Consider the following 27,254-nt stretch of genomic DNA (forward strand, 5'->3'; position numbering starts at 1 on the left):
AATTTTAGTGCTAGGGTCGTCTCCGGAGCGCGGGTTTCTGAACATATTTCACCGGTGTTGAGAGCCCTCGGCTGGCATGACATTGCTGATCTTGTCGTCCACCGTGACTGCTCCACTGTGTTCAGGGCGCCGAGTGACCCTTGCGCTCCGGAGGCGATCCGCTCCCTATTCACTCGGCGAGCCGCTGTGTCGCAGCGCTCAACGCGGGCAACGTGTGCCGGTGTACTGGAGCTGCCGGCTTACCGGCTGTCTATGTCGCGCCGGGCCTTGTCGTACCGAGCGGCCTCGTCCTAGAATCGCCTGCCGCCTGCCACCACCGGCTCTCGAACTAGAGCGGAGTTTTTACGACTTTTAAACTCGACATGTGACTAGCGTTTTGGTATTTTAGTACAATGTGTATGCGTGTGTGTGTTTGTGTTTTATATGTTTTTACTATTGTCATTGACTAGAAGCTGACACTAATCCATCATTGGAATGCTTCGCTAATACAAAATACAAAAATACAACTAAGCGTCGCAGAATCGTGACCACGGCCGGCCGCTCATAGTCAGAAATTTCCGTTATTCTACGTAAGACTCCGCTCGCTTCGCTCGCTCCGTAATCAATGGAGCATTGTGATGCAGATGCGTACCCGAAATTCTTCCTGTGGTAATAAAAAGGTAAATGATACTTTATTCACGCCTGAACCATTCACAATAACACCAAATACTCATCCCATTTGCTCCAAAAACACCCTTCGTTTGCCCGTTGACCCAAAAAAGCCCCGTCTCACCCCATTTCACTAGCAGGTCACATTTTTCTCATCATCAGCGCGCGCGATACCTATTAACCATCCCACACATGCAAGAACAGCACACTCCCCCCTGATCCTATAGATCACCATATTGTGTTAGGGTTGCAGGGGCCCTCACTCTGGTCCCCCTGCGGGGAGCAGTGTCATGGTGCACCTCATCGAACTCGTCTCCAGCAGAAGCCGGAACATCATGCTCGCCACCTTCAGAGCCTGACCCTCGCGGAAGCGCGACACCTGAGCGTGGCAAAAGCGCCAAACGAAGATCTCTGACATGACGGGAAACCCCATCAACTTCGACATTTTGACTCGACACGATCCGACTCACTGTACCGAGAGAACTCGGTACGTCACAGCGCCGACTTGGGTCCCGCACCCATACCTGGTCTCCCACACTAAAGCGGTGCTGCTCTTCAGACTCATGGTCCTCGGAAGGGTCAACATCGTTGACTCTGCATGAGTAGTTAAAGAGCTCATCTGACGGGCTGGAGCCAGGAACATCACTGCGCGGCATCACGTTGTACCTGTATACAGCCTCAGCCACCGTGCAGCCTTTTCGTGCCACAATCGTTTTTATAGATCGGTGGTTTCTCTCAGATATGCCGTTTCCTGACGGAACATGCGCTGCTCGGTAACGCACGGTCACTCCCCATCTACTGGTGAATTCCAGAAACGTCACGCTTCGGAAAGAGGTATAGTTGTCCGTAAGGAGCTCTCGCGGTGCACACCTCTCCAAAAACACCGCCTCCAATTGAGCAATAACGCTGTCCGTGTCTTGCCGCCTGAGATGCCTCCAAATGGCGTATCTGGATGGACCGCAGTCCACTAGCGTCAGATAGTGCTCACCACCAACATGACAGATATCCATACTGACTCTGTCCCAATTCCTCTCCACACTCAGCGTACCATGCTGCCATCGCTGTGGAGCTGGATCGATGGACTGGCAGGCCGGACACTGTCGCACCACCTGCTGCACCTGCTTCCGTGTTACGGATGGATCCAGTCGTCTGCAGAGGTGGAGCGTCCGTCTGATACCCGGGTGTCCGCTGGTCTCGTGCACAGCCGCTATATCTGTCTCCACCATCGCGCCTGCACACACTTCCTGGTCGTTGTCTGAAGTCAGCAGCCATTTCCTTGGAACACGAGTCAAGATGTCGGCCTTGTTTTCAACCGATGGAACACTCTTCACCTGTACGGTGAGATCGTACTCGGTGATGATGTTTTTTATCGTTTCAAGGCGCCGTCGGATGAGCAGCTCGCTTGCCGCTTTCGTTTTCAAACGCGCCTTTCCAGACAGAGCATCGCTGAGCCAATGATACACCGTCCTTGAGTCAGTGACAATAGTGAGCTGTTTCATCTTCCAAGCGACGGCCAGGTTCACGCCTCGCACGACCGCGTCAAGCTCAGCCAGGTTGATGTGTGAATCAGTGCTTTTACGGAGCCAGGAAGCATCTTCTATAACATCTCCTCCGACCTCCAGAACAGCTCCTAGAGCGATTGAACTCGCATCGACCCACACGACTGCCTCGGAGCCGGTGACGTCCCATCTCCCCTGGGCTGGATCCGACGCCCTGACGCGCTTCAGAGTCTCTGAAACCATGGCACACAGCTCAGGATCAGTGATCTCAGCGTCCCAACTGGTCGTTACGGCATTAGCGCGTCTCTTCAGGTACGATGCCGCCACACGTAGCCAGCCGCAGACGGGGAAGTGGCTAGTCAACCGACCGCAGATGGAAAAGACGACTCGCCTCGTCAGTTTTGGTGGCAGCTCGATGTCACTCGCCTCTCTACGCCAGAGCAGGCCCTGACGCTCCCCCAGACCTTGAGTCCCAGCACGCGGGCTCCGTCCGCGATACGTTCAGCAGGCTTGCATACTAGACCGTGCCGCTCCAGGTGAGTCTTCACCACACTAGCACTCACGATATCCTCTCTGACCAAGATGTCATCCACGTATGGATTGGTCGCACTGTCAATTTTCTTATCCCAGCTCAGAGCCATGCTCAGCACCTTCTTCATGATCAGCGGAGACACGCTCATGCCGAAACCGAGTCTGGTCAAACACCACCTTCGGCCCTGCCAGACAACGGTTTGGTACGGCCATAAAGACTGGTGCACGTGCACCTGCAGGTACGCATCTCGCAAATCGAGCAGAGCCACGTCTTTTCCGCATCTGCGCCACTCTCGGATCTTCTCTCCACACACGTCTGCGTCAGCGGTGTGTGGATCTAAGTAGCCGATTTCTCTGAAATCCATCACGGGCCGCACTTTCCGCTTCTCCCGCTGTATCACGGCCATGAGAGGAATCGTGCCCTTCACCTCACCGTGAACCTTCTCGCTATAGGGAATGAGCCATCCCTCATCTGCCCATCTCTGCAAAGCCTGTTCGTACTCCTGACGGGCTTCGGATGGAATGCGGTATTCCTCGGCCGTGTTACTCAGCTGTTCAGGCTGCTTTCCGCCGCTCCACTTCCATGAAACTGACCACTTCCTTTTCGCTGGTTCGTATGTCACTGTGAAGTCAGCTTCTTCGGTGCTCACCGCTGAAGCTGCACAAGTCGCTTGTGCAGACTGTTCTGTCGACTCGATACCAAAGTGGACCTTGTGGCGGTTGTGCACGGTAACGCCATCCATGGCTTCCACTCCATTCATTCCGAGAATGAAAGCAAAACCGAGAGGCTTCTGGGCTACAACCAAGACTTCCACAGCCACAGTGTGACCCGACTGCAGCGTTACGTCCACCAGCCCCGTGCCTTCACACCAATGTCGCTGACCACTCACAGTCGTAACACCCACCCTGCCTTTGGCCCACTGCCGACAAACTGAGACATGGGCGATACTTTTCGTGCATCCAGTGTCCACTAACGCTTCACACTGCACACCGCTCACTTTCAGCTGGACGACTGGAAGCGCCGAATTTACCGACGGTCTGGAGAGGAGGCTGGCGCTGAATTCGCCTCTCCGCTTCCGTTTCCCGGGCACATTGCTGCGATTCCAGGACAAAAAGTCAAAAGACAAAATGTCAAAAGACAAAAAGTCAAATGCAAAAAGTCAAAATGGATAAAAGTCAAATGGAAAAAAGTCAAATGGATAAAAGTCAAAACGGATAAAAGTCAAAAGACAAAAAGTCAAATGGCAAAAAGTCAAAACGTCCAAAAGTCAAAAATGCAAAAAGTCAAATGGCAAAAAGTCAAAATGGCGAAAAGTCAAAAACGCAAAAAGTCAAAAGCAAAAAGTCAAATGGCGAAAAGTCAAAATGGCAAAAAGTAAAAAACGCAAAAAGTCAAAAGCAAAAAGTCAAATGGCAGAAAGTCAAAATGGCGAAAAGTCAAAAACGAAAAAAGTCAAAAGCAAAAAAGTCAAATGGCAAAAAGTCAAAATGGCGAAAAGTCAAAAACGCAAAAAGTCAAAAGCAAAAAGTCAAATGGCAAAAAGTCCAAAGACAAAAAGTGAAAAAACGGCAAAAAAAGTCAAAATGATAAAAATCAAATGGAAAAGTCAAATAAGAAAAAGCCAAAAGTAAAAAGCCATATATATATAAAAAACCATAAGACAAAAAGTCAAATCAGACAACATGGTGTAAATCACCACCAGACAACATGGTGTCCATGCCATACAACTTTTACATCCAAGTGGTATTCAGCAAAGAAGACCGCTTGTCGATGCGGCATGCGGTTCTTGAATTATAAGGGTTTGAAGAGCGTGATGGGGTCGTGTCGGGTCGGGTCGTGCCGGGCCGGGTCGCGCATACTCAGATTTTTGCCTTAAACACGAAAGAACTCGCTCGCTCGCTGCGCTCGCTCGCTCGTAATTAACCCTATGGCGTTGCATGGAAAGAAATGAGTTCAAACAGCCTCGAGCCCCGCCAACATTGAGAAAGTTCCAGTGCCAGTGCTCCCACATGTAATAATAACCTGTGAATCATTTTCATTTTATTACTTAATTGATTCGTTCATTAAATTATGTTAGTTTCTTTTAACCAAATTTCTATAAACCCAGCGCGTTGGATGCTGGACCAGTCAGCGATGACCGTACAGAGACCAGAGAGCGTGAGTGGACGGAGGGGACCGCGTCCAGTCTATTGGGCACGTTTAAACTTTCTGATAAAACTTTGCCATAGCACTGGAATTGCACGATGGGGCAGTGGTGACCCGGGAACGTTTGAAAAGTTGATGGGGTAGGTTGAAAGTTGAGGGGACAAAAATTGCAACTCAAAATTTTGAAATTATCTCGTCTTTTGTATTTTTTACTTTAAGTCCATTGACGTCATTTAAGCGTTAATCACATGGTATTTTTTTATTTTGAGGTTTTGGGTTTCACCAGGGCCTCCTCTCAGGCGCGACACTTTCCGAAAATTATTGGTAGGGCTCTAATGTAAATTTTTGCCAATTCAAAGCGATTCTTTCCACGCAACGCCATAGGCATAATGTTAAATTTCCAAAATTATTGGTAGGGCTCGGGCCCTACCATGCCTATACAAAACGACACCCATGCCTCCTCTAACATGTTAACTGCGGGAGCTGCAGCCCCCGCAGTCATCCTCCAAACTGATCACTGAGGGGTACCTTAGTCATTTTTTAGTCTTAGACGTTTTTGGTAGGGGTTGCCTTAGTCATTGCCCGTGATCGGGCCCCCCAGTCAAAACTGCTTAGAGGAGGCACTGCTTTTCACCCTCTCCCATGGGGGGAGGGGCTGCCGCCGCCCGGTGCTCCGCGCACCACGGACGCCACGCGAGCGCTGCTGGCGCGGCGGCGCGCACTGCTCGGCCCGCGAGCCGAGTATACGGTGGTGAACCGGCAGTGTCGAGCGGCCATCAGACGTGACCACGCGGCATACCTACTATGCTGACCAGCTCCGTGAGGCAGGACCGGCGAGGATGGGGACAGTGCTGCGGCCGGTGATCGGGGCGGGGAAGAGTGCCACTGCTGCTGCGCCAGCGTGCACGCCGGAAGCGCTCAACGCGTATTATGTGAGCGTGGGCCCCACCACCGCAGCCAGCGTCCCTGCCCCGCTGCTGCGGACCCCGGTACCTGTCAGAATCCCTCGCGTACTCACATGTTCCTTACAACTTCAGTGGGTAGGGTACGTTGCGCTGTATAATATTTTTCAAAGGATGAAAAGATCGATGCTTCGACTTTTATGCTTTTGACTTTTTATTTCAGACTTTGACTTCGACTTTTCTATTTTATACTTTTTTCATTTTTTGACTTTTTGTCTTTTGACTTTTACCCGTTTTGACTTTTTGCTTTTGACTTTTTGTCTTTTGACTTTATTCCGTTTTGACTTTTTTCCGTTTTGACTTTTATCCTTTTGACTTTTTGCATTTTTGACTTTTTGTCTTTTGACTTCTACACGTTTTGACTTTTTGCTTTTGACTTTTTGTCTTTTGACTTTTTTCCGTTTTGACTTTTATCCTTTTGACTTTTTCATTTTTGACTTTTTGCATTTTTTGACTTTTTGTCATTTGACTTTTTGCGTTTTTGACTTTTGCACATTTTGACTTTTTGCTTTTGACTTTTTGTCTTTTGACTTTTATCCGTTTTGACTTTTATCTTTTTGACTTTTATCCCGTTTGACTTTTTGCATTTGACTTTTTGTCTTTTGACTATTTGTCTTTTGACTTTATTCCTTTTGACTTTTTGTCCGGTTACCCATTGCTGCTAGATGCCCGCGCCGGTTGCATCTGAAACACCTCCGGCTGTTCTGACCGCGGTAACTTCGAGTGCGAACGCTACGCTCATGCAGACAGTCTTTGGCCATGTGGTTTGCCTGACCGCATGCGTAACAGATAATGCTAGCCGAGCTGACGTCAGCAGTCGGGTTCTTATCTGTGCGCCCCTCGCCGCCAGAGCTGGAGGCGATCGCAGCTGAACCCGACTCTTCGTCCACCAGCAACGCCCGGGCCCTCTGCAGAAGTCCAATGAGTGACATATCCTCAATCCGTGCTCCAACCCGCAGCGCCTGTCGTGTGGCCAGTGGCAGGCCTGCCACAAACGCACACCCGAGGGCCTCGTCTGACACACCACCGAACAAACTCGCCATCCGTCGCAGCTCCGCCAAATACACATCTACTGGCTCACCACTCTGCTTCTTGCGTTCGACAAATTGTTCATATGCTTGAAACTTATCAAGTGCAAATGCGGACCGCAAAGCGTTCTTTATTTCTGCAAAGCTTCCTTTCTGTTCTGTTGTGAGCTGCTGATAAACAGCGAAGGCTCCATCTTTCAGTCGCAGAGGGACGATCCGGTGCAAATCTGTTATCCCCAGAAGCTCACACACTATCTCCAGCTTCTCCAACCATTCTGAGACCGGCTGGGTCGTACCATCAAATTCCGGAATGAGTCGAAGATCGCTCTGACCAAGGCTCACACCCACACTACTCGTGTCTGTTTTTCTTGCCCATTTTACTTTATTGGAAAGGCCGAAATAGCTTGTGGTAATAAAAAGGTAAATGATACTTTATTCACGCCTGAACCATTCACAATAACACCAAATACTCATCCCATTTGCTCCAAAAACACCCTTCGTTTGCCCGTTGACCCAAAAAAGCCCCGTCTCACCCCATTTCACTAGCAGGTCACATTTTTCTCATCATCAGCGCGCGCGATACCTATTAACCATCCCACACATGCAAGAACAGCACACTTCCAAATACGAATTATTCTCCCTTTTGATTGTGCATTTTTTAAAGAAACACACGACATGATTATTTCCTAATTTATAGACTTGAAATATTTATTTTAAGCTTTTCTTTTTGGATACTAGAATTAACTTAAATGCCTTCTGAGTTTGAAGTTAAGCATTTGGACAGTACAAGCTGCATAGGGGTGTGTTCATATGCTTGCGTACTCCACCCGCCTGGCGTGCGTACTCTTACACACCCCATATGGTAAGAGTACGCAACTGCAGCGGTTCAGAAAATGACAGTTTTAGACCAATTCCATTTACGCTGAAGGATCGTTGCCCCATGGGTTGATGGCTAATTTAATGAACTTTAATATTCCCTATTTGCGATTTCTTTCTTTCAAATATTAAACAAATGAGAGCAAGAAATCCACTAAGTGCGTACTCTTATACGACTTCACCCTACATATGTTGCTATTAGAGGTCACTGACAATACCAGGTCAGGTCACAGGTCAGGTCACCAAGGGTCACAGGTCAGGTCACATGAGCCCAACTTTACTATGGTTGTGTGATGCATGTTTAATGGCCAATTTTTCATTTCCAACTCAATGGTGTTGGTTATAAGACTATCAGGTACGGCTTAGGTCACTTTCTGGTGAAGTTCAGGTCAAGGTCAGGTCAAGGTCAGGCCAAAAAAGGTCAAATTTTAAAGTTGAGTTTTGCATAAAATGGGTATTGATTCGATGCAGCTCGTCACGGGGAGTCTAATGGTGGTCTTTGTTTTGCGCTACAGGGTCTAGAATCGCTAAAAATTGAGTTTGAAAATTTGACGTCATCAATTTTGAACAGTTTTTTTCGCTATAACTTCGCCAGAAAAAGAGGTATCAATCTGAAATTTGGTATGTGGATAGAAGGCGGTAAGCACTATCACATATGTTCTGGTTTTGCGAATTTCAAAAAACTTTTGGATTTGTCGGCTATTTTATTCAAAAAATATATTTTTTTGATTTTTGGGGGTCAAAATCCAAAAATTTCAAAACTCCGAGATAGCGGTTTTGTAGCCCTGTCAATTGTACAGCTTTTGTGTCTTGATCGTTTTTCTGTATTTGCAAAGCTAGAGGCCTGACAGCTCTTCCCGCGAAACCCCTTTTTGGGTCGAAAACGGCAGAACATGACGTCACTCTGACGTCATTTCTGGCCAACCTATCATAGCCTTTGGAAAAAAATTTTGGTCACAATGTGTAAAATTGATGTCCGGGAGGGTACTGAAAGTTTGGTGACGTTCGGCGCAGCGGTTCTGGAGATATAGCGAAAAGTCTGGAGGGGGGCAAAAATAGCCCCCCCCACCAGGTCGCGGGTTAAGATATGTTATTTGAAATAGCCCCATGATGATTCATTCAATAGTGATAATCATTTGAACTTTGCACCAGCATTGTTCTTCTGACAAGGGTTGCGACCTAGGGTATATTCGCGACTAACTGTACATAACAATCGTCGTGACTAGTTTGTATTCTCTTCCACAGATGCGATTGCCAGGAGTCAACGAAAGCTGGCCACAAAATGGGAGGTTCGCTTCTACCGCCAAAAGAAAAAACTGCAAATGCTGGAGGAGAAGAGCAAGGAACTACTGAGAGCAATCCCGCATCCAGCATTCCCTGACCTCATGGCTCGACGTCCGGGTAAACCTGATTTGCGGCGGTACACCGGAGAGGAAGAGACCCGTGCACTTGCACTCTATTTTCAAGGTCCTAGGTCCTACCGGTTTCTTCAAAAGCGCTACGTCCTCCCACATCCCCGAACTTTGCGCAGAAAAATGGAAAAGATCCAGATGCAACCCGGCTTCCACGACGCCATCCTCGCCCTCATCAAGGAGAAGTTCGCCGGCAGCAGTGACCAGGACAAACTGTGCGTCATTGCCTTCGACGAAATTCACCTGAAGGCTCGGCTCGCCTACCAGCGTAGTGACGACATAATAGAGGGCTTCGCTGATCACGGCCCCCTCGGCCGCTCGAACGCCTGTGCTGACCATGCGCTGGTTATGATGGTGCGGGGCATCACCAAACGCTGGAAGCAGCCGTTGGGATTCTTCCTGAGCGCTGGAACCACCAAGGCCACCGTGCAGCAGCAGCTGCTGGTACAGTGCATCCGTCGTGTGACTGAGGCTGGACTGACGGTGCTGGCAACAACGTGTGACATGGGCACGAACAATCAGTCCACCTACAGGCTGCACGGAGCTGCCGATAGCGGCGTCTTCACGGTAGATGGGCGAAATATTATCGCTTTGTATGACGTGCCGCACCTTTTCAAATGTCTTCGAAACGCCCTCATGAAACACGACATTGAAGTTGACGGTGAGCTATCTTCGTGGAGATATCTGGAAGCACTATTTGAGGTTGACTCCGCTTCTTTTCCACGGGCTGCACCGAAACTAACTGAACGACATATCAGACCCAACAGCTTCGAGAAAATGAAGGTTCGCTACGCCGTACAAGTTATGAGCAGAACAGTATCAGCAGCGATTACTATGTATGCAACCTTCAACAAACCCCCGCGATCATCACTCCCGACTGCTACTTTCCTGCTGCGCCTCAACAACCTGCTAGATGTCCTGAACTCTTCTACCCGGTTCAACGCCTGTTCTACGCGTCGTGGGATTTCGAACATCCACCCAGTGACAGCAGAAGAACATATCAAAATTCTCGTAGACGGCGAAGCTTGGCTTCGGCGGTGGACGGTCGGAGACGGCGCCAGCATCGATTCCGTGCGTGGACTGATACAGACGATCAGAGGGGTTCAAGAAGTATGGAAATTGTGTCAGGCCGCTGGATGCACATTTTTGTGCACACGCCACCTGAACCAAGACGCGCTGAAAAACTTTTTTGGCATGTGGCAGCGAGGTGGGGGGACGGACAACCCAGATCCTATCCACTTTCGACATCTGTATAAGCACGCGTCCCTGAATGACCTGTTGGTACCAGCAACTTCAAACTGCGCTGACGACGGAGACAGGCTGCTCGCGGTCTTGAGGCAGGTGACGATGGAAACCAACGAGCAGCCAGTGACAGCGCCACCGCGCCCGTCCCCATATAACACACCGTCCGGAGCAGCGGGGAACTGCCCAGTGGAAATGGAAACCCGCAACGTATTAACTATTAACCTACGTCTGTGGCTACCTCCTTCGCACTGCGCGCATCAGCTGCGACAGGTGCAGGGCAGTAGTGATCAAAGAGGAAGCCATGCCTCTGGCTGATTCAGAGATATTTACGGCCTTAAAGTCGTATACATCCATCAGTACTACCGACGTAGGTAGCCTCCTGCGCCCTACAGAAGACTGCAACGCATTTATTATAGCGTGCCATCAACAGTTCCGAGCTCAAGCTGAACACTTTTTTCACGAAGCACAGATCTGCAAACGGCTGGTCAGCTGTGCACTGGAAACAAAAGAGGCCCGGCAGCTAGCGCTGATGTGCCATCCTGCACAGGGGGGTGACACCGTACTGCTGTGCCATAGGCCGATGTTGTAGGCAGCTGATGAGCAGGAATGACGTCATCGGCCCATGATAGCCCTGACCAATGTGATCCAACCCATTGCGACTTAAGGTGACCTCTGTGACTTGGCCTGACCCATCGTGACCCTGGGTGACCTCTGTGACCTGACCTGACCCAGGGTTACCTGAGGTGACCTAAAGTGACCTTCGTGACCTGAAATGACCCAGCGTGACCTAATTTGACCTTTTTATCCGGAATTCACCCATTTGCACCCCTTCGTTCACCTTTTCGAGTAAGTACATTTAGACTTCTAGATATCACTCTAACGTGAAACCTTTACTACTCGAACTGGTTATTATCACGTAAATGTCTTATTCGTGAAAGCGCCGCGTAGCAAGCGGTTCACCTAGTGTGAACGCGGTCACGGCTTTCAGCAAGCTGGCACGCGGAGGTCTTAGCTCCGCGTTGCCGGAGCTGAGCGCCAGCTGGACGACACGCGGCAGGAATGTATACGGCCACTGGCTGGTCTTCATGTCAGCGAATGCCGAATGGCTTGGCCAGCTCAAGCACAGGCTGCTGACTCCAGGCGGCCAGCTGCGCCTGCAAGCTGTCTGCCACCAAGCCGGTGGCGGCGGCGTGGCCAGCGTAGCTGCACCGCGCGACACCGCAGCCGGCAGCGGCCCAGTGTTCCATTTTTTGGAATTTTGGGAGGAAAATCACACCTAATGGGCAAAATATTTTCATCCCCAAAACCAGGTAAATTGGAATTCTTTCATCTTTGAAAAATGCTCAACTCATGCTCAACAATTAACAGCCAGATTACCAGATATACCTAGCAGCGCCATATGGACAGAACTTACAGGTTTGCTACATAATACATAATTTCCATGAAAAAAGCTAAATCAAGGCACAAACCCAACAACTCACCCTGACTGACAACGAAAGAAAATAACCTTGCACACTTCCAGCTGTTAATAACAAATATGCGTTGAATGACCTTGATTACCTCAACTGTTTGTAAAAAAAGGCTTGTGTTCTGAATAAATGCTCTTGGATATTAAAAACAACTATGATTAGTGGTTTGCTGCCAATGCAAAACGGATGAGCCGCTGCTTGCTCAAATTAAAGACTACCTCTGCAATTCGCTTTTGACTAAGTTACGCAGGATACGCCTACAAAATTTTCATCTTTGGACCCGCAGTCAGCTGGGCACACCCTGCGCACACCCTAGGGATGAATTTAAAACTTGGTGGGCTCTAACTTTTTTCATTTACAAAATAGGGGTATGAGACAGATACCAACTTATTCTACATTCATTTCTGATCCTATTGTATCAATTTCACCACAAATTATGTCCGTCAATGGCTTCTAGAGGACTTGAAAGCTCGATGCGTCGGGCCTGGCAGAGGTCCAAGATGAGAAAAGCCACCCTGGGCACACCCTAGGGATGAATTTAAAACTCCGCGGGCTCTGGCTGGTTTCATAGACAAAATAATGTTTTGAGACCGATACTAATTTATTCTGCGTTCTTTTCTGATCATATTATATCAATTTCACCACAAATTATTTACGTTATTAGTTTTTAGATGTCTTTAAAACTCGAGGCGTCGGGTCGGGCAGGGGTTCGAGATGACTGACACGCCACCCTGGCACACCCTAGGGATGAATATGAAACTCTGGGACTCTGACAGGTTTCATACGCGAAATGAGGTTATAAGACCGGTAATGATGTATTTTACGTTAATTTCTCATGCCTTTGCAATAATCTTACCGCCAATTATTCACTTCAATTAGTTTCTAGAGGTTTTTAAACACGAAGCGTTCGGCCGAGGGAAAGCCAAGATGAGTGAAAGGATACCTTGGCACACCTCTAGGGATAAATTTAAGATACGGTATTCCCAGATCTGCCCAATACATGTTCTGAAGCTGGTAGATGGGATTAAGAAGGCCCTAGCTTTTTAATAAATTATCCCTCGCCCGTATAGGGGGGGGGGAGGGTCGAACGAACCACCCCCTCGTTTTTTTCGAGAATAACTCGCGTAAAAAGCGGCCGATCGCGACGAAACTTTCAGGACCCTTGAGTCAATTAATTGGACACCTACTCTGAAAATCTCATATTCCTGACCCAAATGACCTTTGACCTGTGACCTATTTCTTGAGGCCATGTTTGGCCGGAATCGCGATTCGGCGAGCCGCTAATGCGTTCCGTTCCGTTCACTCCCCCCTAGTGAAAAAATCCTTAAGGATAGTCCTATGTATTTCTTCAGGACGATCCTTAACAAAATCCTTGTACGAAATTGATACACAATCCGTAAGGATTTTGTAAGAAATTCCTTAAGGATTTTGTTAGAAATTCCTTAAGGATTTTGTTAGAAATTCCTTAAGGATTTTGTTAGAAATTCCTTAAGGATTCTGCGGAAAATCCGTAAGGATTTTTAGCTAAATCCTTAAGGATCTCTAGCAATGTCTTTAAGGACATTGGTAATAATCTTTAAGGACTTTGTGGTTTTTCCGTAAAGATTGGTAGCAAAATCTTTAAGGATCTTGGCGACAATCCTCAAGGATTTTGAGGCTATTCCTTAATGAATGATATATAAATCCGTAAGGATCAAACCCTAGCAAACACATTTGTACGGTCTCTGGTGCTATATTTTTTACTTGAAATAAGCACATTTAGCCATTTTTCATTGCCAGGAATGGAGCAGCCGCCAACCACAGGCGACCGGGTATACATATATGGAGCTGTAGGCATTCGCTGGTCGCAGCTGAGGCTCCGAGAAATATAAGCCAAGGACTTCCGAAAAACATATTTACAGGAAGATAAGTCTACACTTTTTCGAGTCAGCCACGCTTCAGATATTATCACGTCACACGTCCTCGGCCGCCTCTCCTACGCCATCCGGCATCCACATTCTACACATCTTGAGCGGTTGAGTCGCCCGTCGCCTGTCGAGTCTCGCATCCTGCGTTCCTGTAACAAGGCGGATATTCCTATGTAATAACAGTAATATACTGATCAACAATACCTACTCAAAGGCTCACGAATTCTGCTCTTAGGCTTAGACTGTAGTCCCAGCCAAAGAATATTGGTGAGCCTTTGAGTAAATTCAGTTCAGTCATTTCCAGCTTAGATGCCTGTGTATGTTCATCTAGCAATGCATCACATATGCACCTACGTCCTACTACCCTGAATCCATTCTATTATATTTACCTGGGCCTCGTTCCAAGGCATGACGCTAAAAGACGCTACCGGTAGTACTTTCATTTGCCGCAGCCAAATGAATGAGGACGACGATCGCCATTAATTGAAGTGAACGTTTCAGCGCCGGTTTTTTTTTTTTTATCTATCAATGCAATAACTAGGATCAATTATTTCATTGATACACAGTATGGCAGAAACTTACATGGCCCGAAGAGGAGACGGCAGACGGCACAACACACTCAACAGACTCGTCCGCATCCCGCGAGCGGCGGCGGCACAATGCGACAGGGGGACGCGCGGTCTCCCCTCTTGCCGGAGGCGAGGATCAGACCGCCCGCTGCCGCCCGTACAGTCTTTGAAACGGTCAGCGGTCGCTAAATTCCAGTCGGTACGGTCTCTGAAAGAGCACAGCGCAAACGCTGTGGCACCGGTGACACTAAGGCCAAGCGATACATGCATACTGTGGCACTTGGTTGAGATACCAATAGGTACTTTTTATCAGAACTATTCGTCTATCTGATTTGGAGTCTGGGTGAACCCAGCGTGGACATTTGGGTGATCATCCCAGCTAAATATTAATTCTGAGTTAAGGTAGCCAACTTGTTATCCCTGGCTCACAATCACCGGTTTTGGCACTCGCAATATCGAGAAATGCCATAAATCGAAAATATTTAATTTCAAAGTTGCAGCACAAAAGTGGGGGCAAGCTGCTCCCACTGCCCCCCTCGCCTCCCGGTTCCCGCGCCTATGATGATAACGAACGCTGCTTTGGTCCGTCACAAAGTTTTTACATGCCGTATATGTCATATGGTTAAGAAATTAACGGATACGGAGCACGGAATAATACTAGGGATGATTCAATCACTCCATAATGATTGACGTACTGGCTGCATCGGCTATCCTGAAGGATTAAGCGACACTAGCAAGTAGCAATTTCCTTACGGAATGCTGAGCGATCCTTAAGGATACCAAACATCGCCCTAAAATCCTTACGGATCGGCGAATGTGTCCTTAAGGATTCTAGAAGGTCCGTAGAATCCTTAAGGATTTCATATCTGATCCATATGGGTCCTTATGGATCCTTAAGGATTGTGGGGATTCTGGCGAAATCCTTAAGGACTTTTTCACTAGGGCCGTCCGTTCCGTTTCGGGTGTTCTGGTCAGTTGTGCTCTCGCTTTCCCTTCCGCTTGGGGTGTCCTGATCAGCGATGCCCTCCGTTCCGTTGCAGTTGCTCTGATCAGTGATCACTGATGCCCTCCGTTCTGTTGCGGGTGCTCTGATCACTGATCACTGATCATTGACGCTCTCACTAGCACTTACCACGTGACATGATACGAAGCTACCGCTCCGTTTCGGTGGCCGGCCATGAGGTCGGTGGCATCCTGTTATCATTTTTTTTTTGCATCCCGTTCCGTTCCGATACGGAATGCCCTGGTTACTGGTTAATTGCACGCTTTTTATTGCGATGTTGCGTATTATGCTGCGCAGTGCACATCGTTCCGTTTGGGGTGCCCTAATCAGTGACTCTTTTTCTAGTCTCATGTAGTGCACCGTTCCTTTCGAAGAGTTGCGCTGAAACCGTTTCCATTTTCACTATGCGTAATGAGTACCGACTATCGCTGGCCGTTCCGGCGTTCGGGCCGGGAGATTTCCGGCGTATGTCATGCTGCATAGTGCGACTGCAATTGCATACTCAATACTGCGTCCCGTTCCGTATCTCAGAGCAAAGGCACCATTTCCAGTATCATCCGGCCATTGTCATATCTGTTGAAAATGGAAAGCTCAAAGCTATACTGTGTACACTGTACGAATATTACCAGATCAGATGCGACCGAAAACTACATACTTATATTGCCGCATATTATCTCAAATATACAGTAATCTTGGAAGCGGTGCTGCCATATTGTAGGCGCAAAACGTCCCTGAGGCCAGAACACATGAGTTATACGGTTTCTGGTTTCATAGCGATCAGTTACGTCAACTAACTGCCCATCAGGGTATCATGATTACCTAAGATTTTCTGACAGTGTCACAGTGATGACCACGCCTCACGCATTACACAGTCTGAGTCAACTGCACTAAATCAATAATACAGGAACCGAATGATGCCCTTTGCAACGGCAATGACAGGTTCCTTGCCACTTCCTTTGCTTAAAAAAGAAAGAAAACTTCTCCACATGGCACTAGTACCAAAGCCTGGATATTAGGGAGAGCTCCCTCACCCGCCCCTCCCCCCACCCTCCTTAAGATATGACAACAGATTTCAACAGAATCATTGCATCTTCTGCTCTTTAGGAGAAATATACAGGCAGAAGGACCGTCCTGGATCCGTGCCAGTAAGCATGAGTAGGAACTTAGCCAAGAACTTAGCAGATGCTGACGGTAATATCTGCTGTCTGCATCTGAAACGGAAAGGAAGGCATTGATTTAAGGCTAGGAGAAGGATGGCCACTGGACAGTCATTCAATTGTGACAATGCATTATGACTTGTGAGGAAAATGAAATATCACTGGTTGAAGTAGGTATTCATTCTTTGCTGTATAAGAGACAAGGGTGATTCTTAATTCATTAGTTTCAATCAAACACAAATGTTGGTATAAAATGGGATGGATTTAGAAACACTTGGCGATCAGATGTTAAAGTTATAATTCTGCCGTAGATCATCCTTACCTATTTGCATCGTCTTTTTCGGTTAGTTTTGGTGGTCAGGAATGGTATGTTCTCTTATTATCAGCCAGCGTAGCGTTACGCATTTATTGCGAAAGTGATATAGGTTTTCACTTGTTTTTTTTTCTCATCCTAGATTTTTTGGTCATCATCGTCACACCCAACCAAAATCCAATTTTAGAACACTGCAGCGGCCCCATCTCCGACCAGCACCGGCCTCGCCGAGCGCCGCCCCGCCGTCAGCTACCTACTGGTTCGGGTCGGGCACCATGGCCGCAGTCGGCCCAGAGCGCGGCCAGCACCGGCAGTGACAAGTCCAGAGCGTCCGTGGCACGGCTGACCAGCGGCAGGTGGATGCAAGTCCCCGCCGAAATATGGTTGCATCGAAATTCGCCACGACATTCAGTTCCTTTCAGGCCATAGCGTTTCCATGCTAAATGCTCTTTGTGACTTTGTGAAGCGGTATTTCCGGTATTTCCAACGCTTTTACATTTTTTTTTTTGTATATGGGCTGCACCTTACCCCATCAGCCCGCGTTGAGGCAGAACCCACCGGCCAGGCTCCGTCTGGCTCTCCCGTACTAACAGAATCAGCCTAACATTATCAGAATCGCCGATCAGTTCCTGCCGGTACAGCCTGTTGGTCGCTGAGCCGATGGCACCGGAGCCGCAGCGGTTAGCCAAAGCTTAGCAGGTGCTCCAGAGCCCCGTCAAACGACAGAGGAGGCACCTAGCAGCAGCACAGTGCCGTCGACCGTTCCCGAGCCGATAACTAAAACTACAATGAGTTCCACACAGTCACTATGTCCGCCGTCGATGAACAGTTGCCCCCTCCCCCTCCCAACCAAACTCCAAGATGCAGATCCGCGCTTGAACTCAGTAGTTGACAGTATTTTGTTGACAGTATTTTGGGTTCTAACTTCTATGCTGTCTAGCCACGAATGTGCATTGTGCATAGCCTGGCATTTATATCAACCTATGACATGCTAATGAACGTGTACAAAAACAGCTGGTTTTGTGTTTTGGTCACCTAGTTTCTGTCTACCCGTTTGCTACGGGCGGGCCCACGGCTTACGTACAGCAGTCGGTACGTCGGCACCGACTGCAAAGTAGAGAAAGCTGGCTGCAATTTTTTGCTGTTGAAAGGTTGCAAGGATATTGAGTCAAACGGTTAAGAGGCCACTGAACGTTTATTGCATTCCAGTAGGATAAAATCGATCACGAAACAATTGGCGCAAACCCCATTCAGTTTCGCTGCCGTGGGTGGGCGGAGTCGGCGGAGTATGGGCCGATGACGTCATCCTCCCGCCGGCCGTGATGGGTGCAGTTATTTTTTTACATCTTAGTTTTTGTTTACGCGTTTTTAGACGTTTCTCGGCGCACTGTTGTTGAAGTTATACAGGCCTATTTTACAGCTATTTCTGATTCACAAAACTGCTGCAATTTTTATAACTTTTTTTTGCATATTGGCATTTTGATGGAATTGGAATGCATTAAAAGATTTTCATTCTTAAATCTCGAATGCCAATATAATAACAATGTGAATCGAGCCACGCTCGTAGTGAAATATTACGAATCAATGATAACAACAGTACTACCGGCAGAAAATATGTAGTTACCGCGATTGTATAAGATAATACTGTATGTTCCGCGTGAAATTGACAGGAGATGCCACAAGAATAATAGCCTAAACAAATATTGAAATAACTGAAAGCTCATAATACCCGATTAGCACTGCTAACGCTGACCATTTTCTTCGATCATTAAATGCTTACCAAATGCTTACCATAGTCCATACCATAACATCTGAAGATAATGAACTTGAACCTCGAAAAGCGAGTTGTCCAGTTTCAGTCTCAGTTTGTGCGGTACTGGGACACATTCATTATCAGTGAGTCAAATAAAAATTGTCCGGGGCATCATGCTGTGATCATATGAACCAGTTAATATGTATAAAATCTAGTTATTGGCCAAACGTAACGGCCACGGACCGTAGGTTGACGACCCCGAAATTTAGCGAAATGAAGTATAGGTTCAAGCAGTTAAACCCGGCAGTTGCTGGGGTATTTCGCCACCCACCGTTTGCTGGGGGGGGGGGGGGGCGTTAAACGCCCCCAGCCGATAACTCGAGAACCAATAGGCGCAGCGAAACGCACGAGGCGGCAAACGAAAGAACGCGACGAGACGCTTCAGATGAGTACTTTTAAGTTGAATTTTGAGGTCACAGGTCAGGTCAAGGTCAGGTCAAGCACCTGAAATCGGGCTTTCAGTAGCATGGACTTCAGGACTTCGCAATGGGCGCCTCTCGTCATAAACTCTGTCAAAACGGTGCACAATCCATCATATAAGGCCTACAAGAGTGTCAGCTCCATGTAGGGGTCAGTCAAGCATAGGTCAGGGTCAAGGTCAGGTCAACCGGGCAGGCACATATCCCCGAAAATCAAAACTAATATTCGCAGCCTGTGACACATGTTTTATGGGTAATTTGGGACGTGGAACACGATGGTGACATTCATTTTACCATATGTGTACGTGTTTGGCTAAAAAAGTTCAATTTAAGAAATGCATGTATCATGGTCGTGAAGTAGTCACGAGAAATTGCCAAGATTCAGTTCAAGATTTTGGAAAATGCGGAACGATAATCAACAATCGAAGATAGCCATTTGATTGTTCATGGTATTAGCAGTCCAGTGGCGTTTACGGCATGTCTGTATGTCTATTCTGTGATTTTATATGATTTTTTGAACATATGCCGTTTTTGGTCGAAAACTCAGAAATCATGACGTCACTAAAACCTCGATATCTCAAAAAATTTCCGACCGATTTTTTTGAAACTTTGTCAAAATAAACTTCATTCAATTCCCTACAGGTACCCAAAATTTGGCGCGCCTGCGGCGCGCCGTTTTTATGCTATGGCCCGGCGAAAAAAGTGGGGGCGTTTAACGCCCCCCCCCCAGCAACTCGCGGGTTAAATAATGCTGGTGCGTGGAGTTGAATAGTGATGTAAATGTGGCCACAGTCTACAACCACGATAACAAATATCGATTGCGCTTCGCTCAACCAGAGGCCAGAGCCATGCTCGTTCTTGCTCATGAAGCAGTGCATCCCTATAAAATGAAAAGTCTGAACGAATGCATTCAGGTTCCTACCTCTGAGTCACCTTATATTGAGATCCGTTTCTTAACAGGAACACAAACGCGGCCCATCAATTGGTCAGTACTAAGGCAACAACGTCTGACAAGTGACAACGCATCAAATGGTCAACTTCTGACACTATCTCAATCTACCAATACGGTAACGGCAATAAAATTGCATTGCAAAATGCAAATAAAATTGCACGACTTCCAAGCGCAGTTTGAAACCAAGTGCGACCAGCTAGTGTCATTTTCACAACCAAGTGCGACCAGTTAGTGTATAGAGACACATTACAACTGCATAGGTACCGCAGTAACACATTAGGGGCGAAAGGAAACACATGACTTGTGTACGACCAGCGTTCTGTCAGCGTACGACGCATAAAGCAAACTGCTCAAACAACTGCAGTCCCGAACAACACAACACAGAGCTCCGAAACGAATGGTTTACAAAAGTCTACGACTGACGACATCGAAACAGTACGTTCATCGGGACTAGTCACATGACTCGCTCAACCCAGCTGGGTTATGGGTACTAATTGCGCTTCAAATTGACCTCTGACAGCCATTTACTTACGCTAGTTTGATGCATAAAACTGTACATTGAAACTCAAGCGGCAGCACATAGGACCATAGGTCTCCATCAAGGTGGTTATATACAACAGAGCACCACGCTAAAACGAGCGCGAGCCGCACTGTCACACTGACAGAACACTGAGCCGCGAGTCGTGACAGTCGCACTGCGTCATATGCACGCAGATGTCGCACTCACGGCACCGTTGCTGGCACTGCGCTGCGGGTGGACACGCGCGGTGCAGTAGCTCCACGGTGTGCGGCTCACCGGAGGGATTACCAGTCTCCGACCGGACAGTCCAGGCGGGAAATGCGGTGTCTTCAATCATGACCGCCGTCCCCGTCTCCGCGGAGTGCCGCACGGCGGCGACGCGGCGGCGTCGGATCTTGAGCTGGTGGACACTGGACTCCTGCCAGAGCTACCAGCTTCAGCCCTTCAGCATCCTGTCATCAGCAAACTCCAGCAGAGCTCCAATGCAACTGGGAAAATAAAATTTATGCTGTTAAGCTAAATCATGCAAAACATTTCCTTGCACAGGATTCTCTTGCACATTTCAGCAAAATCTTCTGTGATATCCATGGCCGTGACAAGAGGACTTTATACCATTGTAAAAAAACATAGGTTCATTGGTTCTCATTTACCCACATCGAGCTTCTATAGGTACCATTCATTTATATATCATGATGTATGTTAACTACACAATATTTATGCAATAGACTGACATGAAATATGTAGGAATGGCAAGAGAGATGGGTAAATAAGCCAAATAGGTTGCAGGATTTAGTGGCACCAAGCAGGTCAGAAAGTAGAAGTTCAAACAATCTTACAAACTACACCAGAGAAAGTCTTTGAATTAGGTACAAAATTATGCCACAGAAATAAAAGCAATGCAGTTTTGTAGAGCATTTCCCAAAAGATAATTGTGATTCAGCCTTGCTCCCATTCTGAGATTGAATAAATACCTACAAATTATGGGGTGAAACTTACTAAAAAGCAGTGTTTTTTTTTAGAAAACAGCTTCAATCCATGTTTGCCTGATATCAAACTCAAGGCAACATATCATAGCTTTGACAGCATGAAATGTCATTATTACGGAGCGAGCGAAGCGAGCGGAGTCTTACGTAGAATAACGGAAATTTCTGAGTATGAGCGGCCGGCCGTGGGGACGCTCTTCAAAAGCTAATATCTTAGGAACGGGACATCCGATTGACAAGCGGTCTTCTTTACTGAATGTCACTTGGACGTAAAAGTTCTGTGGTGTGATGGCCACCATGCGTTCTTGCCAACCACCGCACGTGGCGCGTGGTAAAGTTGGACATTTTTTAAGAACCCCCAAAATTGCAACCTCAATAACGGCACAACGGCTGGGCCGATTGAATTGAAACTCGGTACACAGTTAGGTCTCCATCAGATAATTCATCTGCATGTGTTAGGGTTGGGGTGCTGCTGCACGTGCGCACGTGCAGGGGTCGTTTCCAGATCTCGAGAACGGCTGGACCGATGGCGCTCAAATTTGGTACACGGTTAGGGACCAGTTAGTAGGGTGCCGTGCACAAGTCAGTTGGGACCCATTTTGCACGTGCGGACGTGCAGGGTGCCGCTTCCAGATCTCGAGAACGGCTGGGCCGATTGTGCTCAAATTTGGCACATCGCTAGAGACCGGTTAGTAGGGTGCCGTGCACAAGTCAGTTGGAGGTACCCCCTCGAAATTTCGCACGTGCAAGGCCCACCCTCTCGCTCGCTCCGTTAGTCGCCCCATAAGGCGTTATACTGGTTGAGGTTACCTACAATTTCCATAATCTTGTCACAAACAGTGCACTTTAATATGGATAACTAACACCAAATCAGCCAACCTTGTATCTTTATCTGGTGAAACTCAAGAAACCAATAAAGCAAACAATTTCTGAGCAAAACATTTAAGTATTTGACAAGCTCAAGCACCATGCAGCCACTGGAGTATGATGGGGTCTCGTAACTTGAACGTTCAGTCTGTAAGAGCATGCCTGACTTGACTTAACAGATTTGAGGCATCACAAAGACCTTTGCAGCAGCTCCTTCTATTCTTTTTTTAACATAAACTTTAACTATCATTACCATGCTATGATGAGATGGCTGGTTTCGGGAGCATGAAAAGTAGCAGCCCTTCTTTCATTCTATTTCCTTGTTTTCACATGCTGCACAAAATGTTTTTTCTTCCACGTTCCTTCTGTCATTATAAAAAAATAATAGGATGTCGTAGAAGAATAACCTTATGCTCACTATCTTTTAACAATCCGAAAATTAGCCTAAAATCAATGAATATATTTCGGAAACGTTCCTTCTTCAGTTCAAAAAGTTAACTATGCTGCTCATTTTAGTACTTCGCCATCTTATTACAAAAAATAATAGGTATCATAATTGCTTCACTTCTTCCTTATATTTCAAGTATTGCTGCTGTAATTCATCACATCTCCCGTTAGTAAACCATTGCCCTATGGCCGCTAAAGTAAATAAGTGGAATGCGCCAGAAATTGTCAAAATCGCGCCAAAATAGCAAACTAAGATGAGAAAAAATAACCGCACCCGCCGTGATTCGCCCCGATTGGCCGATGTCCATACCTGGTTAGAGGGCCTTGATCCTGCATTGCTAAGCATCATGGCGGCAACATACATGCGTATGGAGTTGCACCGCATGTGCAAAAACTTGGTGAAAAGAAAAGCTACCAAGACGATTCAGCGCCCCAAGACTGCGGCGACGAAGAAACTAGCAAAGCTGCAGCACCGGTGACTAGAGGTCTGCACCGGCCGGCTGCGGCCGCGGCTGGCTGCAGCCTCACGGCTGTGGGCCGAGGCGGCTGCAAATATCTCCAAGAACACGGCTACGGCTGTGGCCACGGCTGTGAGATTTCAAGCTCAATCTTAAGTACTCAAATATAAAATGTTAAATCCTTAATCTTACATTCTGATAAGCAGTCTAGCCTGTAAAAATTATGCAAAGGATGCCCAGCAACATTGAAAGTGGTGAAGCCTTTGAAAACCTGTAATGGTTTTACCATTTGCTTTGCTGTAGGGGAGTTTGCACTCTGGTACAGAATAGTAATTATAGGTACCAATTGTTCCTTCATCATCAAGAGCTTGACAGTTTCAGAAAATGCAACATGTTGCATTGTCACATCCCTCTCAAATCAATCTCACCTCATCACCTGGTCATTAGGAGAGCACCTTACAGCTATTGAAGACGAGCGTTCAATAATTCTTTCAGGTAATAGAAAAAGAAATCACGCCTAGGTAAAGGCAGGTCAAGGCTTCATAAAATATTATCTGAAATAACTCTTAGATGTATTTCTGGATTTTCGGCAAGTCCAATTACATAATATAAAACTGGCGCTTTATGTTCTAACTGGTGTGTGAGTGACCGCTAACAGAAAATGCTGATCAACGAAGCCATTGGAATTAGATTATAAGTGAGCATGAACCTTACTTACGGTTAATTCACATGATGGTGAAAACCCTGAACATGTAATTCACATGACGGTGAAAACCCTGAACACAATATTTCTTACGCGAGCTGTTGACTTTACTATAAAAATGACGTCTTCTTCTGCAAATGTAAAAATTTGATACTTAATCTTTGTTTGAGAGCAAGTTTTAAACTGTATAGCATTATGATTTATTAATTATAATTTTTTTATGGCTGTGTTAAGTGACACAAAAACATATATTGCCACTTCTTTGCCATTGACGTCATTAAAAACCCAAGTAAAATGTTTGATTGAAAGAGGCAATTGTGGCTCGCACGGCCTTGGGGATTTGAGCGAAGATCATGATTTGGAAAAATCAAAATAGATGAATGTTTTTCTTTCTTGGATGCTCGCTAGTGTTTTGATGCCTTGCATATCAAATTAGTTTGAGACTTGCTCAGAAGGCTGCTTCAAGCCTGGCATATCACACCCCAGAAAATATGCAAGGTAAGAAAGAAGCAAGAGTTTTGACTAGACAATCACTGTTTGACAGTCCATCAACTTCAGTTTCATTTTCCATACCTAACATTGATAATGAAAAGCATCAGGGTCTGTTGTTCTGTCCCACAACCATGCTTCAGGATTTGGCATTAGATGATGGCATTAGATTTGGCATTGCTAGTGCTTCTATTCTGGTTCGTTGTTTATGTTTTCTGTTGATGTAGGTACCTACCTACCCATCTTTCTTAAAGAACATGCCGAAGAAATAAAACATCTTTGAGTGAAGGTAGAGGATACGAAAAACAGACTATAAAGCGTATGTTTTTCTGTTATTATCGCTGATGAAGCTCGCGAAATATCCGATCATTTTAAATATAATTTTTGGCTCCTATTTCTGATTTATATTATAAGGTTACATGGTTAATCTTATATTATTACTTGGCAAATTTTAGTGCAGTAAACAAGGAAGGTTTCCGCTTCACTGACAACCAAAACGATTCTCTATTCCCTTTGATCATGGTGTGTCATGCTTCAGTAAGAAAAACACGGAACAAATAGTGCATGGACGCGTTTCGATTATTAAATCTTCAAATAGTGCACGCGTCCATGCACTATCTGTATCTGTTCCGTGTTTTTCTACTTGTCTCTATCAATATACATATGCTTCAATAACTCTGCCGTTTTCCTGGCGGAATGCCCTTAAAGTACTCAAATGGAATACACTGAAAGCTGTTTTGATTCCTTTTAAGCATATTAGGGGTTTTGGTCTAAAATAACACCCTGATCATTTCTTCGAACATACCCAAACTAAAATTCTAAGATGTTGCTGCTCACTGTCTAAAATCGTAAAGTTTTCCATGGTGAAGGGTGTGTCACATTGGAGACTGTGGTCACGAATGGATGAATGTTTAGGTGACGTAAATATATTCCTGCCCGGGGCCGGGATGATTCAATAGATGTCACCGAGGTTTTTTTTTTAGCGAAAACTCCGATGGCCGTTAAGCCCGAGGTGATTTTGCTAAAAAAAAGCGAGGTGACATTTATTGAATTCCCGGCCTTAGGGCTGGAAGGTGTTTCCCATCCCTGCCAAAAAGCTCACAACTATATGAAAGTGACGTCAGCAGCCGTGTGGTTCAACGTGTTTAACCACACCCCTTGAACCACACGGCTTGTAATATTAAAGCATTGCATTAAACTTTGAAAAGTGTGGTACAGTGCACGTGCCGTTTAAATGCCTGGATATCTCGATTTAACCATGCAATATAGCAGGTATGGGAAAGTAAGTTACCTGTACGGTCAGATATTCCTTTGTGCTCACAGACTCTGGTATGAAGGCGTACATAAGTAGAGCCTATGTACGATTCCTCGCACGAGGAACAACGAAACTGATAAACAATGCCAGAGCGAGAAGCTTTCGGGATACTGTCCTTGAAATGAAACAGTGACGCCATCCTAAATCTATTTTGTAGCACGATCTTGGGGTTCAGGTAAGGATAAAAGTAAGTGAGGAGTCTAGTAATGTCATTCTTCAAATTGGCCGACTTTGGACCAAAATATGGTAAGGTAATATATTTATCTAACTTCCTTGCTGAGTAAGGAGCAGGAGCGTTTGGGCACAGTGGTTTATCGAGAACTTTTTTGACGATAGACTCAATGAGTTGCCTTGGGTAGCCATTGTTGTGGAAAAACCTTTCTCTGCTATCACGAAAAGAAATGGCTCGAAAACTGTCCTCTGCAATTTCGCCCCGCATACTTCAGAAGGTACGTTGATGACTGCTTCATTATCTTCAAAGATCACTCTCATATTGATAGCTGCTTATCCTACCTAAACCTTCAACATCCAAAAATACGTTTTACCAAAGAAGTTGAAAACAATGGTCATCTGCCTTGCCTAGATGTAAACGTTTGTCGCTTAAACAACAAAATGACAACATCAGTCTATCGGAAACCGAGCTTCACTGGATTATGCCTTAGTTTTTTCAGCTGTATCCCTTCGGCTATCAAAATAGCAGTTGTTCAATCAGCAGTGACTCGAGCCTTTAGAATCTGCTCTAACTACCATCTGCTTCATCAAGAATTGACTTTTGTAAAACGGTTTTTCCACAACAATGGCTACCCAAGGCAACTCATTGAGTCTATCGTCAAAAAAGTTCTCGATAAAGCATTGTGCCCAAATGTTCCTGCTCCTTGTTCAGCAAGGAAGTTAGAGAAATATATTACCTTACCATATTTTGGTCCAAAGTCGGCCAATTTGAAGAATGACATTACTACACTCCTCACTCACTTTTATCCTTACCTGAACCCCAAGATCGTGCTACAAAATAGATTAAGGATGGCGTCACTGTTTCACTTCAAGGACAGTATCCCGAAAGCTTCTCGCTCTGGCATTGTTTATCAGTTGCGTTGTTCCTCGTGCGAGGAATCGTACATAGGCTCTACTTATGTACGCCTTCATACCAGAGTCTGTGAGCATAAAGGAATATCTGACCGTATGTACAGGTAACTTACTTACGTCACCTAAACATTCATCCATTCGTGACCACAGTCTCCAATGTGACACACCCTTCACCATGGAAAACTTTACGATTTTAGACAGTGAGCAGCAACATCTTAGAATTTTGGAATCAATTTACATCCATCGATACCCAAACTATACCCTTATTCCATAAATACCTCCCTTGAATTCTTCTAATATACCCTAGTATAGTGTACAGTCTCTACCGCTACTGTCAGATACCGTACCTGTGCCGCTCGGCGCCTCCGGCGGTGACCGGTCGGCGGGCCGGGACTGGCCGGCCGGGCGGGCGGGGAGGACGGGCAGTCGCTCCCTGGACG

General features: G+C 46.5%; 1 protein-coding gene and 1 long non-coding RNA gene across 2 annotated transcripts; both read right to left on the minus strand.

Moving 5' to 3' along the window:
- Window positions 1-675: 675 nt before the first annotated feature.
- Window positions 676-7,423, minus strand: LOC122384429. Its single transcript, XM_043371811.1, has 2 exons — window positions 7,111-7,423; window positions 676-3,773 (listed from the first exon to the last, which is right to left on the minus strand). Exon 2 carries the CDS (start codon window positions 2,388-2,390, stop codon window positions 870-872), a length of 1,521 nt encoding a protein of 506 aa, XP_043227746.1. The 5' UTR covers window positions 2,391-3,773; window positions 7,111-7,423; the 3' UTR covers window positions 676-869.
- A 12,479-nt stretch (window positions 7,424-19,902) lies between these two features.
- LOC122384432 lies at window positions 19,903-22,700 on the minus strand. The gene is made up of 2 exons (XR_006257037.1): window positions 22,573-22,700; window positions 19,903-20,957 (listed from the first exon to the last, which is right to left on the minus strand). It is a non-coding gene; the product is annotated as an uncharacterized LOC122384432 (long non-coding RNA).
- Between the last annotated feature and the right edge of the window lie 4,554 nt (window positions 22,701-27,254).

Source organism: Amphibalanus amphitrite, unplaced genomic scaffold, assembly GCF_019059575.1.
Source record: "Amphibalanus amphitrite isolate SeventyFive unplaced genomic scaffold, NRLGWU_Aamphi_draft 000189F_arrow, whole genome shotgun sequence".
Lineage (NCBI taxonomy): Eukaryota > Metazoa > Arthropoda > Thecostraca > Balanomorpha > Balanidae > Amphibalanus > Amphibalanus amphitrite.